The sequence below is a fragment of the Muscardinus avellanarius genome (genome assembly GCF_963383645.1).
Source record: "Muscardinus avellanarius genome assembly, chromosome: 5".
Classification (NCBI taxonomy): Eukaryota; Metazoa; Chordata; class Mammalia; order Rodentia; family Gliridae; genus Muscardinus; species Muscardinus avellanarius.
Genome location: NC_137790.1, coordinates 139,314,561 through 139,332,718, shown reverse-complemented (window position 1 = coordinate 139,332,718; position 18,158 = coordinate 139,314,561). Strand labels below are relative to the sequence as shown.

At 47.6% G+C, this 18,158-nt stretch overlaps 1 protein-coding gene across 1 annotated transcript in view; it reads left to right on the top strand.

The window, feature by feature from the left end:
* LOC308263639 (collagen alpha-4(VI) chain-like) overlaps window positions 1–16,366 on the top strand; it is a gene marked incomplete at both ends in the record, with an annotated part of 92,593 nt that extends 76,227 nt beyond the window's left edge. Inside the window, 4 exons of the mRNA XM_080696624.1 lie at window positions 3,289–3,782; window positions 11,955–12,045; window positions 14,548–15,231; window positions 16,266–16,366. Of these exons, the coding sequence (XP_080552750.1) occupies window positions 3,289–3,782; window positions 11,955–12,045; window positions 14,548–15,231; window positions 16,266–16,366 (1,370 nt within the window). The remainder of the gene's footprint in view (window positions 1–3,288; window positions 3,783–11,954; window positions 12,046–14,547; window positions 15,232–16,265) is intronic.
* Window positions 16,367–18,158: the final 1,792 nt, after the last annotated feature.

Genomic DNA, 18,158 nt, shown 5'->3' with positions numbered 1-18,158 from the left:
AAAACTACCAGGCAGGGGGCGGGGGATATAAAGGCAACAGAGGACCAAAAGTGATGGGCTGTGGGGTGAAGGGCAGACAGAGCAGAGATCAGGAGATCAAAGAAAGAAGCAGGATGACGCGGGCGCTGCGGGGGAACCTGCCTGAGCTTTGTTTTCCAGAAGTTGCTAGTAGAGAGTTCCAAGCATTAAAAACTTTTTCCTGATATTCTTTGATCAGATTTCCGGATTCTGATTTCAAAATCAGGTTGCATTCCATTGCTTTGTGAGGCAGATTAAAAAAAAAAGAATATTCTTCCTTAGGTACCTATTTCGCTATATTGTATATAAAAATTTTTTTTTGGTACTGGGGATTAAACCAGGAATGTTTTATCTTTGGCCATACTCCTAGCACTATTTTTTTTTTTAAACAGGGTATTCAGTTGTTGAGGTTCTCACTACATTGCTGAGCGTGGCCTCAAACCTGTGAACCTCCTATCTCAGCCTCCCAAGTACTGGGGCTTATAGGCATGCACCACCGTGTTTAGCTTATGAAATCTTTTAAATGTTTGAAAACATTCATTGGATCCAGGAATAAAACTGTTGGCTAGTTTGATCTGCTCTAACAATTCTGGGGTTTTCTGTTGTAGATTAAAGGCTTCAGATATGTACTAACAACATCCTCATGACATTTCTATGTCACAAGAGTAAAGAGAAATATGCTTCAAATTAAATACTTATTTCCTCTTTCCATCTTTCCCCATCTGCCTAACAGCCTTGTGAACTCGTTGATTTTGTGCGAGAAAACTGCCGTAAGTCATCTGGGAAAGGCTCAACAGGAGCCAGTGTGTGCAGTGGGGAGGGATCGAGGATTGGGGCCTCTTCTGTTCAGCAATTTTACAGTTATAATCTAAAAGACTGACCACGTAACTTAGAGGAAAAAAGATTTATTTTCTTATGGCTTTGGGTTCAGTCCATGTGAGGCTGGGGACTGTGGGCTCAGGGCATGGCGGGCAGGAACCGGGGGAGGGGGAGAGCACGTGGGCTGTGATCACAGCATGGAGGTCAGGGCCAAGAGAGCAGGGGAGGAGGAGCGTTCATATAATCCCCAAGGCTGCACCCCAGGGACCCACCTCCGGCCACACCCTGCCGACCCGGCTCACCACCCAGGTCAATCCGTACAGTGGATCTATCCACTTACGTCAGCTCCAGGCATTAATACATGAGCTCTTTAGGGGACATTTTATGTCTAACTAGAACGGGCCTGAGTCACCTGAGGAAGTGAGTGGGGCTTGGGAGATGGCTTGTCCATCACGAAAAGTTCTTATAAGTTAACATGTTTGGTTCGGTTCCCCTTTGGCTAAGGAATCTTTTTTCCAAAGTGGTCTCAGAAACAGAGTGGCATGAAAGGCACGCAAAATAAAATCAACTTGCTGCTCCTCAATCAGCTTTTTGTATAAACACAGATATTTTGTGATGGCTAAGCCTAAATGTAAAAAATAAATTTTAAATGGAAAATGAGCAAGGGACATGAATGCCATCTCAACCGTGAAGAGAAATCCCACTGTACAATCCTGTGTCCCACGGGCTGTGACGGCAACTTCACATCCCCGTGTCCATTTGGGGCACAACACAGGCCAAAAGGGGCTTTTTAAAAATTTTATCTCATCTATTTAAGCAGTGGGATCGATGATGGCACTTTAAAAAATGTGTTTGATTTAGTTACATTTATGTTTTAAAAATGGACTTATGAGTGATCAACTCTTACGTGATATTTTCTCACGGTCCCGGATTGAAATGTACTTACGAGGGTTAATGTATCCCTGCAGAGCTCACATTTCTCCACTCCCTGGCAATGGGGACAGGGCACTGCCTGGGTGGGTCGCTGAGTCTGGAAGCTCCCAGTTTTCTCCACAGTCGCCCTGCCTGTCTTGCTCCAACCCTTCCGTGTTCTGCCTGTGCCCATCCAGCTGCTGTTCAGGGAGGTTCTGGAGCCCATTTTTCTGAAATCAGAAAAAGCAATACCATCAACTTGACCACAGAGGAAAAGAGTTGACCATTTAAAGAGTTAAAGCCCTTGGACACTTAGGAACACCACGAAGTCAAAAGCAAACACGAAACAGTTCCTGGCAGAGGACCTGGTCCTTTCTGTAGCATGTCCAAATAAACCCGCGGCTGCTTCATCAGGTGTTTTTTTTTTTTTCTGTCAACACGAATATTTTGTGATGGCTGAACCTAAATGTAAAAAATACATTTTAAATAGAAAATAAGCAAAGGACGTGAATGGGGAGTCAAAAAAGAAAAATAAATACAAATGAACAATACAGCTAGGAAGATGTTCAACCTCAGAAGTCAAAGAATACAAATTAAAGCCCCAAGGTGCTCTTTGGTTCTCCCACTGGAAATATTTAAAAAGTGAGAGGAAAAGAGGCTTGCCCAAATTTGGAAAATATATAAAAATACACATTGCTGGTGGGAGCTATGGCTCTAAAGAGCAGTCGGACCATACCTATGCAGATCCACTGTTGTAGGGTCTTACGTAGGGCTATGACCGGACGGATATGCACAGGGACTTGCGCCAGTATGCTCATCACAGAGAGGTAGTGGCTGAAGAACTCATGGGATATCTGTACAGTAGGGTAGCCGAGAACACTCTAAAATTTATTGATAAAAGTCATCATATACTAAGGAAAAATGACTCGTCATCATAGGACATATACTAAGCTCTAAGTTTTATACAATGAAATGAAAAAAATTATACATTTCTATTCATAGGTATGGACATGTATATGATGGATTAAGGATAACTTTAACTTATCTCCTGTCGAAGTGGTTTATCAAGTGTTAGCCATCATTTCTACCAGCAAAGAAAGGAGAAGGGTGTTTCTTCAAAGGTCCTTTGGCCGCTTTTCCTATGCTATTACACACACCTTGGTAAGGTGCCCCAGTCCTCCCCAACCCTTCCTGGAAAATGTGGCCGTTGTTCCTGGTGACATTTGCCCAGTCAGAGAGCTGGCTTCTATTACTATAGAGAAAGGGGTGAACAGTTTCTGGGGAGCAGGTAGAGTCCTTGCCATATGGAGGCAGGAGGCTGAGGGCCCTGCTTGAATTTCTCGGAGGAGAGGGTTTTCATATTGAAGCACACAGGTAAAAGATACACTGCCAGGATGAACTAACAGTGTCTTCTCTTTTCTCCAAAACAACTTCCCTCGCAGCCTGTTCAATGGGTAAGCGCTCTTCCTCATTCTCTTAACTCCTGCCTGTTCAGAGACATCACAGACCATCATAAATCTGTGTCTTCTTCGTGTCCAGGTGTCACCAGATGCCCAGTGTTTCCGACTGATGTGGTCTTTGCCTTGGACACGTCCAGTGATGTCTCCCAGTTGGATTTTGAGCGGATGAGAGACATTCTGTTATCTCTGTTGATGAAATTGGACATTAGCCAGAGCAACTGCCCAACGGGTGCCCGAGTGGCCGTTGTTTCCTACAACGTCAGAACTAATTATCTAGTTCGTTTCTCAGACTACACCGGGAAGCCCGCCCTTCTGCGGGCTGTTAGGAAAATCCCCCTGGAACCGTCATCAGGCCGCAGGAACCTGGGAGCCACCATGAGGTTTGTGGCGAGACATGTGTTCAAGCGCGTGCGGACTGGCCACCTCACGAGGAAGGTGGCCGTGTTCTTCCAGGCAGGCAGGGCCTCTGATCCAGCTTCCATCAGCACAGCCACACTGGAACTCAGTGCAGCGGACATCACCCCTGCGGTCATCGCCTTCACAGAGGGGCACAGCCTTCCAGTCGCCCTACTGGTATGTGGGGTGGGAGGTTGCTGATGGAGAGGGGTCATTGGGCTCACGACCGGTTTCTACTCCTCCATTAAGGACCACTGGAGGAATGAGGGTTCTCTGGGGGAAGTTCCTCAGGGATTGCTATGTATGCCAGGAGCCAGGGGCCTCAGTCTGGATCCTGTTGGCCGTGCCACTCCTGGCACCAATGGGCCTTTTATTAGCCCTGATTGTATGCTATGCCTTCAGAGATACTATCATACTAATGTCCTGAAGGTTGTGTGTTATCATGAGGCTCCATGCCAGGGATATTAAAACTGAGACTTCGAGAGTTAAGGGCATCACTGAAGGTCAAATACCTAGACAGCCTGGTATCACCTGCCTTCTGTGCTTGAGCTTAACCACTTCGCTAAACTCTGTCATTGAGGCCACATCTGTAACTTTCTTCCTTGTTCGTATGGGATATAACATAGTGTTCAGGTAATGGAGTGGGGAACGTACAGGGACCTTACGTGTACCAACAGATGGATTTTTATATATGTCTGTTCTTCTGTGGCCAAGATATGGTTAAGACACAGACAACTTTCAGCAGTCTATAAAATTTTCTCAGCCCTTCCTATACACTTGACCCTTCTGACTTCTATGACCCTTCTGACTTCTATCAGTCAAGTAATTTGTACTTGTCCTAGACCTTCATGTATATGGACTCACACCGCGTGCACTTGTTGTATCTGGCTTCTTTCAGTCAGCATAACATCTGTTCTCCTTGTTCAAGCGTGTTGTATATGTGGGCAGTTTACCCTCGGCTATTCTCATGCAGTGTTTCAGCACACGTATAGACCACAACTTATTTATCTCTTCTCTGAAATTTATTTTTCTAACCCAAACCCACACATTTTTGTGGAATATCTGGGGCAATTTATTCAAATGAAGGGCGATTCTCTTCTGAAGAGGCTGCTTATGAATGTGCTATGGTTAGGCGGAGAATTTCACCTGAAGAGCTCGTGTATTACTGTTCAGAGTTGATGCAGGGCTGGCATGTCGTTAGTGGATAAACCCATTGGGATGGATTACTGGGTGGCCACCTAGGCGGCTGGGGTGCGGCTGGAGAAGGCGGGCGCCTGAGGGTTTGGTCTTGGGGAACGTGCTCTTGTCTTTGAATCCCCTTGCCTGTTTGCACTCTTGCTTGGGCTTTCATAACGCTTGAGCAGAGCTGTGCTCTCTCCCTCTCTCTGCTTAGCACCGCCATGCCCTGAGCTCTGCAGACCTGGCCTAACGTGGACTGAATCAGAAAGCTCCAAAAACTGTGAGCCAACAAGTCCTCCTTCCTCTGGGTGCGTTGTCAGGCTCACTGGTTACAGCAGAGAGAGTGTTAACTGAGACAGAACGTTAAGTTGAACCACGTGACATTGCCAATGTTTGACCACTTTGACCCGAAGAAATGGAAAGTCATATGGTTCAACTTAGTAGAAAATGAATTTGGCTGCGCCAGATCATTTAATTTTCTCTGAAGATGGAGTGTGTGCAGCAGAAGTGATAGGTGAGATTTTGTTGACACAGCTGTGAATATGCTTTTTGGAATCAATAAACTTGTGACAGCTTGCAAACTTCTGGAAAAGATAGAAAAATATCTTGGATTTAGAAACAAAGTGAAGATATGGAGAATAAGTTTCTTGCTCACTGTTTCATCCCTTTCGCCTCGCAGGATGTCTGGACAGGGGCCGGATTGGGGGCCAGGGACATTGTCAGTAACTTCTTGAATGCATTAATAAAAGCAGGGTTTAAACAAATAACAACTTATACCAGAGATAATAGTCTTTTTCTCTGTTCTTTCATGAGTGATTAAGTTCTTTTGGAAGAGTCCCTTTACCCGTCTGGTCTCATTTTGCTTAGCTCAACTGCAGAGAGAAGGTTCAACTGGGTGTTATCTAGGTTCCTTTCCAGATGTGATTCTTAAGGCATCTAGTTCTCAGGAAGTCATCTTTCTAGAATTTGGAGAGCAATACCCCTGATATAGTTATGTCCCCTCACACGCTCGCCGGTGCTGCTCTGAGAGGGGATGTGGGGCAGACAGTATTTGGTCTGACATGGATCTGTTCTGGTTGCCTTCTAACTCATCACAGTGACCCAAATGCCTGAAACTTAGAGGAAGAATCTTATTTACTCACAGTTCTGGAGAGTCCAGTCCATGCCAGGCCAGTTTCCAAGCAGGTGCTGGGGCTGCAAGTCCTTAGGGTATCATGGTGGGGGCAGAGAGAAAGGGTGAGAGCAAGAGAGAAAGAAAGGGAGAGCGTGAGCGCGCTTCAGTGGCCCAGGCCTAGAAAACACTGTTTCTGGCCACATCCTCAGGGACTCTTCCTGGCAGTCAGGTCCTGCATCTGAACATGGCCGCGTCACTCAGTAGCTTAATAGCTTGGGGGACATTTAAAATCCAAGCCACAACAGATGGTCGTTCTCGCCCTCCTGTTGCTCCAGGCTCTTGGTCAAAGGTTGCATTGGTTGTGAGAAGAAGTTGCCAGTTAGAATGCACCTGAGCGTCAGGCCTATCACTTCTATCTCTTCATTTCTGGTGTTTTCTTGCCCTAGGATATTTAAAAACACAACTGTTGTGTTTTTAAAATTTAGTAGTTTAGCCAGGCATGGTGGGTACACACCTATAAATCTAGTATTTGGGAGGCTAAGACAGGAGGATCTCAAGTTCATGGCTGGCCTCAGCTACTTAGGCCCACTGCAACTCAGTGAGACCCTGTTTCAAAATAAAGAATAAAATATAGGTCAGGGGGTGTAGCTCGGAGGTTGAATGCCTCTGGGTTTCATCCCTAGACCCGCAAAAATAAATAAATAAATAAATAAATAAATAAATAAATAAATAGAGAGGGGGAATGTCTTGCGAGCTTTCTTCTGAATTCCTGCCTGAAGGCTCTCTCTGGCTATGTGTGGGGCTTCTGTCTTTCACTTCTAAGTTATTTTAACCTTTAGGATGACACCTATGTGCTTCTGGGAAAATGATGGTGGTTCAATTTGAAATGATTCCTAAACAGATGTCTCAAATTAGTCCATTTAAACATGCTTGGGGTTGGCGATGCCTATTGAGAAGCATTTTTTAAAGCCATCTGGTTAGTTGTCCCAGCCCTGTGTAAAATTCCATTCCATTTATTTATTTATTTTTCATTAGACAACTTTTATGAAATGAGAAAACTGCATTTTGAAATGTTGAAAATAGAGCTAGGGAGTTGCGAAGAAGGTAAAATACCAGCCAGGTTGTCGAAAGCTGCTGCTTTATTTGGACCTGGCACCGTTGGGGAGTCAGCAGGCCGTGGGGGAAGGGACCAATGAGCCACGCGTCTGGAGAGTCACGCGCAGTCCCAATTGGCCGGCTGAGTCACATGGCAGAGCGGACGCACAGGTGTTTTATAGGCATGTAGATTCTCTCAGGACATCTGTAATCTTGTGACCTCTGGAGTCTCTCTCGTGATGTTTGGAGTCTCGTGACACCTGAAGTCTTACGATATCTACGCTTCTGGCTTTCAGGGTTCCGCCTACTGTCCCCACCAAGGGGTCATGTAGGGAGAGGGGACCTGACCTATCACATTTAAGATGTGCTGTGAAGCAAAATAGAATTAGAAAAAAAGGGCATAACGTTCCATTTTTGTTTGTGGACTTTCTGTGCCCAACTCCATTGTTAACAACTGTCTAATTGGCATGTAAGCACTCAAGTCTTCATAGGATTCATTTTTTTAAAGTGAAAAACCTTCTAGGTTTCCAATTTCATTTTTCTTTCCAAAATGTTCAGTTCCCTTGAAACAGTGCGTAGCAAAATAGCTCACCTTAATTGATCCAGGAGCGGTTCTGACTTTATTGATTCATTTCATCCTCACAATGACCCAGGGGGAGAAGTAGTGTTCTGAGCCTATTTTTCAGACAGTGAAACTAAGAAAAGTTTAGATAACTGTTCATGGTCTGGAATTCCCACAAGTAATGAGATTTGGAATTCAAAAGTCAAAAGGAGGAAATAAAAAGAGACGAGAATTTTATTTTGTTCTTTTGCTGTGTTAACACATCATATTTTTACAATAACACTATGAGATAGGTCTAGGAACTGGACCTATTTTTATTCTTGTGTGTTGCTCTTGACAACTCTAAGGAATGGAATGCGGCTGTCCTGGGAGAGCAAAAATAAATCAGCTCTAAAGCTGAAAAAAAGCTACAAGATGCAAATGTTAAAAGGAAGGCCAAAGAAAACTTCTGGGATAATTTTAAAATTTTTGGTATAATTTCAGAATTCAGAGAGCTTGCAGAAAGATTATTTTCTGAAAGAAGGAGAAGCTAGCACTGATGTATCTGGCCACTGTGGTCTCCATTTGATCCTTAATCTTCTCCGGCAGGATCAGGGACCTGGGGAAGGAAGTTGGCAATGAGACTTCAACCCCTGGCTGCGTCCCTGTGAATATGAGCATGCCATTTGGCCCCAGGGTCTCAATTTACTTCCCTGTAAAATAGGTATAAACTCATAGATTTGTTATGAGGGTTATGAGACGGTACCTACAAGGACACCTGACGCGTTGTATGAGTCTACTTAACATAGTTCACTCTGTCACCATCTGAAATCTTTAAGGGTGCCCTTTGCCCAGAAAGTATGTATCAAATCAACTGGCTTCTCTTTCTTGAGCACTTACGAATTTCCAGCCACCATCTTACCTGCTTTCCATGCCTCTTTCTTAACCCCTCACCCTTCAAATGGTGGTCTATGGACCAGCCAGAGTAGCCTCACAGACAATATGAGAAAGGTTAAATTCCCAGTCTGCCTGGGATCTAACCAATCAGAATTTACATTTATGCCAAGAGCCCTGGATGCCCTCATGCCTGAGAACTGCTGGTTTAATCTCATAACCACCTTCAAAGTTAATAAATAGTAACAGTCTGAGCCGGGCGTGGTGGGCACGCTTGTCATCCCAGCATTCAGGAGGCTGAGACAGGAGGATCGTGGTTCATGGACAGCCTCAGCTACTTAGTGAGGCCCTCTGCAACTCAGTGAGACCCTGCTTCAACATAAGGAATAAAAATAGGGCTGGGGATATAGCTCGGAGGGTAGAATGCCCCTGGGCTCCAGCCCCAGCACTGCAAAAAAAAAAAAAAAATAATAATGACAGTCTGCATTTTCCAGATAAGGTGACTAGAGGTCAGAAAGGAAGTGAGGTTTTTTTTTAAATTTTTATTTATTAATTTTTTTTTTTTTTTGCGGTACTGGGGATGGAACCCAGGGGCATTCTACCTCTGAGCAACACCTCCAGCCCTATTTTTTATTCCTTCTTTTGAAACAGAGTCTCACTGAGTTGCAAAGGCCTCACTCAGTAGCTGAGGCTGTCCGTGAACCACGATCCTCCTGTCTCAGCCTCCCGAATGCTGGGATTACAAGCGTGCCCACCACGCCCGGTGGAAGTGAGTTGTTTTAGGCCACGTAGTCCTGGAACTAGCATCCCTGAGTGACTGGTTCCCACCAACACCCTCAGCCCAGTGCTGATCCCTCAAGTGTGCTGGGGAATCCAGGAAGAGGTGGCTGCCTCCTCTCCTCATTTCCCAAGCCTGTACTTCAACTTGGGTGCTGGACAGTTTCTGACTCCACAGGGTCTCGTTTGCCCTTCCTCTGTCCAAGGTCAATTCTCCTCCCTGCGCTTGCTTCCTCCCCTCATCTTTGCAAGCCAAGAGCCTCCCCCAACTCAGTCCCAGAAATGAACGCGGTCCCTGGCCCCTGGCAGCTCACTCCAACAGCTGAAACATTGCATCCACCCCTGGGGGGCTCTCCAGGGCAGCACTCGCGGGGAGTTCTTTAACTTGGGGGCTGAAGTTTCTTCTTATACTCTGAGAAAATGTCTTTCTCTTAAAGAAAAGAGGATGTCAATGCAAACCCCTAGGCCATATCCTCTCCCCTCCGTCCGCTCTGGTCTTTAGCATGCAGCCGGGCTCAGCAAACCACAGCTGGACATTTCGGCATGAAGTTGGTTGTACAATTTGCTGTGTTGCTGACTCAAACAATGGCACATCTTTGGGCCTCAGGCAGCCTCCCTGGTTGTTTCTTAAGGTGTCCTATTCTTGAGATTTTCTTCTCTAATGCTGGTGGGAGTTTGAAGTAGGACTCAAGGGCTATTTTTTTTCTCTGCGTATCCTGGAATTCCCTCCCATACTATTTCTCTGTTTGAGCCTTCTCGGGAAATATCTTGTCTCCCTTATCAGTGGCAAGCTCTGTGCAGCCAAGTCCAAAGTCACAGTAATTAGTTGGCTATTAATAACAACTTGGTGAAGATGTACACTGAATCATTTTTGCTGTGGATTTCTATTGTGTGTGTGTGTGTGTGTGTGTGTGTGTGTGTGTGTGTGTATGTGTACACTTATGCCTATACTTTTTTTTTCTGGAAGAACAATGAACAAATGTTAAGCATGGTTATACCGTTATTGTTCCTAAGAGTTTTTATTTATTTATTTTTTATTTTTTGGTGGTACTGGAACCCAGGGGCTTTCTACCTCTGAGCTATACTCCCAGACCTATTTTACATTTTATTTGGAAACAGGGTCTCGCTAAGTTGCTGAGAGCCTCACTAAGTAGCTGAGGCTGGCTTCAAACCTGTGCGATTCTCCTGTCTCAGCCTCCCAAGCGTGGGGATTACAAGCGTGCCCACCACGCCCGGCTCTAAGAAAAGTTTTTCAAAAAGCGCAAGTTCTGCGGCTGTTCAACTTGAGTTGAAGTGGTCGTGTTTCAACACACAGAACAAGGAATGAAAACATTCTATGCTTTTAGCCACTCTGTAGAAAAGGTGATGCCTGGTCCCCAACAAGAGGCTGGTAGAGATGGTCGTAACCGCGGACCTGGACAGAGAACAGATAAAGAGACGCACACAACGAAGTTTACACACAGCCACCTCTTTGCAAACCGCACCTCAAGTCCTAACAAAGAACGGGAAAGCATCTCTGGTCGCCATGAGGTGGAGGTCGTACAAGCTGTTTTGGCCGAGGCAGGTTAACTCAGTGTGAAACCATTTATCTAACACCGTAATGGTTTATCCCGCCATCCGCACGAGTGGGCGTGACCCTTATGTATATGTGTGTGGGCAGGGGCATGTTTGGCTACGTGCCGCCATGTCAGGGGACATGGGATTCTTCCATCAGCTGCCTCATTATAGGCTAGGGCCTCAAAAGCATCTCCTGGATCCTCAACATCTGCCTGGCAGATGTTGGCAGCACATGGACACACTGGAAATGACATACATCAACTCCACCTGCATCCCATTGCCAGACCCCAGCCATACATACCGACTAAGCGCAGGGAGGTGGGGAATGGAGTCTGCTAAGAGAAGGACGATGGGTTTGCTGCTCACCTAACCAGCTGCCTCAAGGACCTTGATGGATCTGTTATTGTTATTATTAATGTTTTGCTTTTAAGCCTTGTTCCTTGGTATTTAACTAGTCGTAACTGCAAAGGCTAAAAGAGACATTCGCTGTGACCCTCCTCACTCTTGCCTTCTGATTATATTACCTCCCAGCTCTGAGTACCTGGAATATTCTAGAGAGGCTTCTTCTATAGTTCCTACCTCTTTCCATTCTAATGGTATGTGACCACTTCTGTGCTGATGACTTCTACCACTCTGCCTTCTGGGTACTGTGAATCGTTAACAAAGATTCATGGATTCATGGAGATTTTATTTTATTATTTTTTATTTTTTGCGCTACTGAGGGTGGAACCCAGGGGCATTCCACCTCCGAGCTACACCTCCAGCCCTATTTTTCTTATTCTTCATTTTGAAATACATTTTCACCAAGTTGCAAAGGGCCTCACTAAGTAGTACCTGAGGCTGTCTGTGAACCACGATCCTCCTGCCTCAGCCTCCCAAATACTGGGATTACAAGCGTGAGCCACTATGCCCGGCTTCACGGAGTTTTTAAACGATTGAACCCTCCTGTCGTTACCCCTGTCCTGGCACAATATCGGCTAAGTTTCACACACAGCTCCACCTGCAGGTTAGAACCAGGGCACCAAATGACTAAGCACAGTTGCAACATGCGATCTCTATTTAGATTTATATATTCATCTATACTTTAAAAATGTTGTTTTTCTCATTTGAATTGGAAAAGTGAAGAATGAAGAACATGACCGGAAATTTAATGCAGCTAATGACAAAGTCCTTGCGTGTGTGTTTGGACTAGATGGATGGGACCAACAGATGTCACCTGTTTACGTGGGAGGCTGAGCGCCAGCAGGACGCGGAGCACGTGGCCCGCTGTACTCTCTGCCACGGTAAGCCAGGGCACTCCGATCAGACTGGTGCATTTAGAACAGGCTGATTTAGCTGGTGGCCACGGGCCAGATCTGCACTGCAGCTGTGTACTGGCTTGCCACGTACAGGGATTTAAAATCTGGAACTTTCTTCTTGGGCCTGGACTTTCAGTTTTTCTTAGGAAGTCAGAGTTGTCTTGAGAGGCACAACGATTGCATTCCTGTGTAGCCACAGACAGCAGGCCTGGCGGGGGCCTGGCCACTTTTGATGGGGCAGATGTCCTCCAGTGCCCCCGTCCCATTGTCTCAGCCCTAGTCTAGTCAGGGCTATCCTTCAAGGCCCCGTGGATGGCAGGGCCCGAGGTTCCTGCCACACAGGCACCTTGGTGTGCTGAGGGGACCACTGAACTAAGAGTCCAGGGGCCTGGGCCCTAGGTCTGGAGCCCCCATTGGCCAGCAGTGGGCTACGGGCTAGCTGCTCATTCTCTCCCGGTCCTCGGTCTCTGTGGGGCCTCCCACACGCCACCACCATCCTGCTGGAAGCCAGCGATGCCCACATATACAGAGCTCCCATCAGCACCGACGGAGGCTCTGGAGAAACAACGTACTTTCCCCAAGGTGATATGATGCATGAGGGATAGACCCAGGTGGAACCAGGCACTCTGGTTCACTTTCAGGTGGTCTCTGTCTTTCGGTGCCCGGCTTATTCCACTTAGAGTAACGTCCTCTAGGTTCATCCACGTTGCCACAAGATGATGGGATTTCCTGCTTTTATATGGCTGAATATGATTCCATCATGTGCCCATTCATGTGATCCTTCTTTTCTGAGCTATATCCTCTAGCTCTTTTTATTTATTTATTTAGAGACAGGATCTTGCTAAGTTGCCCAGGCCAGCCTCGAACTTGTGATCCTCCTGCCTCAGCCTTCCAGACCCTAGGATCATAGGCAGGCATCACTACACGCAGCTCCTGTGGTTTTTTTTTTTTTTATTAGCGTATCAAGTGACACTATCTAGCAGATGTTCTAATAACTACTATTTCAAAGAAGTGATGAGTTTAGACAATAAAGAACTTTCGCAACGACTGCAGCATGCTGTGGGACTGTCTGACTTTATTGGATCTGAGTCACTAGTTAGATAGTGGTTTGTTACTTCATGTATAATAAAAGAAAACGCTACATTTCAGTCCAATAGAGGTAGTAAAAATACAGGCATAATTTCCCCCCATTCTGGTTTACAGGCCCCTTGCCCCTTGAGGGACTACAGCCCCAGGCCAAGAATGCCTGCCACCTGCCAGTCCTCAATAAAGGCTCACCCCTTCAGTGGGTCCCCAACAACACCGTTGGTCAGAGCACCCAAGGGGCATTTCAGTTACAAACTCTGAGCTCATCTCGGCCCTATCAAGCCAGAGACTAGGTGTAAATAGGGCCTGAGAATCTAGATCAGACAAGAGAAAAATCCCACATTGACACCCGCTGGAGAAATCTCTGATCTGTTAGGTGGTTCTTTCCCTCCCTCCCTCCCTCCCTCCCTCCCTCCCTCCCTCCCTCCCTTCTTTCTTCTATTTCTTCTTTTTCTCCCTCTCTCTCCCTCCCTTCCTTCCTTCTTTCCTTCCTTCCTTCCTTTTCTCTACCCCCCTCCCGACCTTTTGACCCCTGGGATCGGACTCAGGGGCACTCTACCTCCAAGTGACAGCCTTCTGCTCCAGCCCTATTTTATTTTGAAACAAGGTCTCCGCAAGTTGCAGAGGCTGTCTGGGAACCTGCTCTCCTCCTGTCTTAGCTTCCCAAGTACTGGGATTACAAGTGTGCACCTCCCTCCTCAGCTTAGGCTGTCATTTCAAATTGCTAATATTCAATTTTTTAACCTATAAAAATGGCAATCTCATATGGTTGGTGGCTAAGGCTGCTCTAACTCTAGCAATGAATGTTTTTGGGTGGTTCCCCAAACAGTGCCATTACTGTTGATGTATAAGCAATTCATCTATAATTCTTTTATTTTTTGGCAGGGGAAAAGAGGATTGCCATCTGTGGACACAGAGATGGGGAAGCCATATGGCTTAGTGGTTGAAAACCTGAAATGTGCGTGCAAGCTGGGGGGGGGGTGGCGTGCGCTTGCAATCCTAGCATTCGGGAGCCGGAGGCAGGAGGATCCAGGCTTGTGGTCAGCCTCAGCTACTTCGTGAGCCCCTTTGAACTCAGTGAGACCCTGTTTCAAAAAAAACAAAAACAAAAACAAAAACAAAAAACACTTAAAAAATAGGGCTGGGGGTGTAGCTCAGAGGCAGAATGCCCCTGAGTTCCCACACATCCCCAGTACTGCACTAAAAAAGTGCCAGCAGCCTCAATTCTTTCTTCTGAACCATGAACACAATCCCTTACAGCACCCATGAGGTGGCTGTGCCACCCAGAGCCTGGCCAACAGCGCCCGGCAACAGGTGCCCTCGCTGAGGGCCCGCAACTGTGTTTTGTGTGGGGGAAAATGTGTGGTTTAACTCCGGCCTCTCCCTGCACTTTCTTCTCAGACAAGTGCCAGCCGGCCCTGGAGTGCGGGCCGGGCGGGCCGGGCGCCCAGGCCGGGGATGTGGACCTGGTGTTCCTGGTGGACGGCTCCCAGGATGTCGCCGCTGATGTCTACCGCGGGGCTCTGCGCCTGGTGGACGCTGTGCTTGACGACCTGGACGTGGCGACGCAGCCCAGCACATCCCGCCGCGGGGCGCGCGTGGCCCTGGTGACACACACGACCCCCGGCTTCTGGCCCGGCCTGGGCGGATCCCCCGTGTGGGAGGGCTTCGGGCTGACCTCCTGTGCCCACCGGGCACAGATGCGGGAGAAGGTCCGGGAGGCAGCGGGCCGCCCGCCGCAGGGAGCCCCCGCCCTGGGCCACGCGCTGCAGTGGGCGCTGGCCAAGGTGCTCCTGGGGGCCCCGCTGCCGCGGAGGGCGCAAGTTCTCTTTGCCATCGTGGCCAGCGAGACCCGCGGCTGGGACAGGGAGCAGCTGAGGACTCTGGCTCAGGAGGCCAAGTGCAAAGGCGTCGTCCTGTTGGTGCTGGCCATGGGCCCAGGCGTGGGGGCCCGGGAGCTGGCCGAGCTGGCCGGCGTGGCCAGCGCCCCCTCCGAGCAGCACCTGCTGTTCCTGGCCGGGGTCTCGGAGCCAGAGGTAGCCTACGCCAGGAGATTCACACGGGCCTTCCTGAACCTCCTAAAAAGTGAGCGTCCCCCAGCACTGGGTACCCCAGGTGGGGTGGGAGAGGGACTTCCAGGCAGGGCATTTGGCCAGGTAGAAGCCTCTGGTATCGCCACCTGTGTGTGGGGCATGCCAAGAATTCTTGGTCACATTTCTAGGTGTTTGCCTGGCTTCAGTGGGTGGGCCTTCACTGAACACAGGGGCCCCTTGGCCTCCTTTCTGGGAGACCTGGGATTTTTGTTTGTTTATTTATTGGTACTGGGAATGGAATCCCAGGGCATCCTACCTCTGACTACAACCTAGCCCTTTTTAATTTTTTTGTTAAATTTTGAAACAGGGTCTTGTGAAGTTGCTGAGTCTTGCTAGGTTGCTGAGGCTGGCCTCAAACCTGCAATCCTTCTGTCTTAGCCTCCCGAGTACTGGGATTATAGGTGTGGGCCACCATGCTTGGTGAGGTTTTTGGTTAATAAGTGGGTGTGATGTCCCACTTGGGGGCCTCCGGGGAACGACGTTCCTTCATTACTAAGGAATAAAGGGAGTCTGGTGGATGTCTTAGCAGTACTACAGTGGAGCTGGGCATGATACTTGAGAGGCTGAGACAGCAGATTGCAGGTTCGAGGACAGCCTCAACGACGTACATTAGCTGGCTTATGGCTTAGTGATTCTTCGAGAGAGAAAAGGGCTGAGGGAATAACTTCCTCAACTCTTTATTTTTTTATTATACTGTATCTTGTCATATTTTATGTTGGGATATTATATTATTTATATAATAGGATGCATTTCATGTTTTAATTTTTTACTCACATTTATTTTTATCTGTTTCATACTTCATTGAATCTTTATGTCACTTTGGTTTTTCATCTTCATTGTTTTTTATTTTTTATCTTGATGTTCTGTTGGCCCTTATTTTTATATTTAATTCTACTTTATTTTGTGCTTTGTTTGCTTTTATGTGTCTTGATTTTTCTGTGAGTAATGTTTTATATTATGTTTATTTGATTAAGTTTTATGTGATTTTATGTTTTATTATATATTTTTAAAAATATTTCCTTTCAGGTGGAACTAACCAGTACCCACCCCCGGAGCTCATTGAAGAATGTGGGGGCCCAGGCCGGGGGGACGCCCTGCTGCAACTAGTTATGCCTGTTAAGAGGTGACTGAGGCTGGGCGCAGTTGTGCCGTAGCTCTGTCCCCAGGAAGGAGACTGTCCTCCCGGAGAAAGGAAGACCTCAGGCAGTGCCTATCTTTGACTTGGCCTGAAAGTAGTGATGCCGGGACACTCCTGGGTTTGACAATTCTGATACGGTTTCTCTCTCTCTCTCTCTCTCTCTCTCTCTCTCTCTCTCTCTCTCTCCCCCCCTCCCTCTCCCCCTCCCCCTCCCTCTCCCTCTCCCTCTCTCTCTCTTCTGGGGATTAAACTACTCTGGGGCTTTCTATCTGATCTACACCTCCAGCCCTTTTTATTTGGAATCAGGGTCTTGCTAAACTGCTGAGACTGGCCTCAAAGCTGTGATCCTCCTGTCTCAACCTCCCAAGTACTGAGATTACAGGCATGTGCCAGCACACCCGGCTTCTTTTCTATTTTTTTTTTTTTAATGTTAAGAGTGATATAGGACCCGTATAAAAAAATTCAAGGAACACCTGAATGTAGAAGAGCAAAAGACGAAGAGCTTCCACCCCAACACACCCACTGACTAATCCTGTGCCTCAAAGGCAAAATTGACATTAGACTTGTCCTTCTGACGCTTGCGTCTGCAACCCAATCTGTGAGACGCTTTGCGCCATAGTGCTTGACGGGGAGGAGACGGCAACTGCCTTTCCCTGGGGCCAGTCCTTCGGCATCTATCGATGTCCAAGAGAGAGGCTCCTGTCCTTGGAGACGCGGTGGCTCAATAATTAAGGCTGATGTTGTCAATGCCAAGACAAAAACAAAAGCTTTAGCGTCACCATGAATGACACCTGCTGCACTGTAAGCAGTCGGGATCATGGTGGCTTTTGCGGGAGCTCCCCGCCTCCCTCCCTTCCCCTCATGGCTCCATTCCTCTGAGCTCTGAACTCGTGCTCAGCTTCCACACTGAAGTGGGAACTGCCGCCGGGTGTGGTGGCCCACGCTTGTCATCCCAGGACTCGGGAGGCTGAGACAGAAGGATTGCAGGTTGGAGAGACCGACCTCTACAGTTCACTGAGGCCCTCAGCAACTTAGCAAGACTCTGTTGCAAGATAAAAAATAAAATTGGGCTGGGGATGTAGATCAGAGGTAGAATGCCCCTGGGTTCAATCCCTAGTCTGTCTCTCTTACACACACACACACACACACACTCTCTCTCTCTCTCTCTCACTCACTCACGGGGAACTGGGCAGAGGAAGGTCTAAGGCATTGAAGGGCCCGGCTTGGAGAGCTGCTGCAAGATGGCACATCAGTCCCTAACAAGCTAGCACAGACCGCGTGCCTTAAATAGCAGGAACTGACTCCTCACAGTCGGGAGGACGAAATCCAAGGTCCAGGCGCCACCTGTCTTGCTCCTGTTGGGGCTCTCCTCCTGGGGCGCCGGCGGCCACCACCTGGCTGTGTCCCCACCTGGTCCTTCTTGGGACCTGCTCGTGGCGGGGAAGGAGGAAGAGTGACGGGGGGGGGGCTAACTCTGGCGTCTCTTCTCCTTAGTAGACCTGTCATGCAATCCTGTTGCATTAGGACCCCACCCCGTGCTCATTTAAGCTAACGACAAGATATCCAAATAGAGTCAAACTGGGGGTCGGGGCTCATTCGGCTATGGATTCTTAACCTTCATAACCAACCCTAAGACGGTGGTTGTCTGGTGGAGCCTGATTTCTGGAAAGTTCCTAGTTCAGCAACTATAATGTCTAGAATCCTTTTTGCTCCTCCACACGGTCTGATGACACTGGAGACGGGGAAAGGAACCAGGTCGGATAGAATGTTCAAAGAAACAT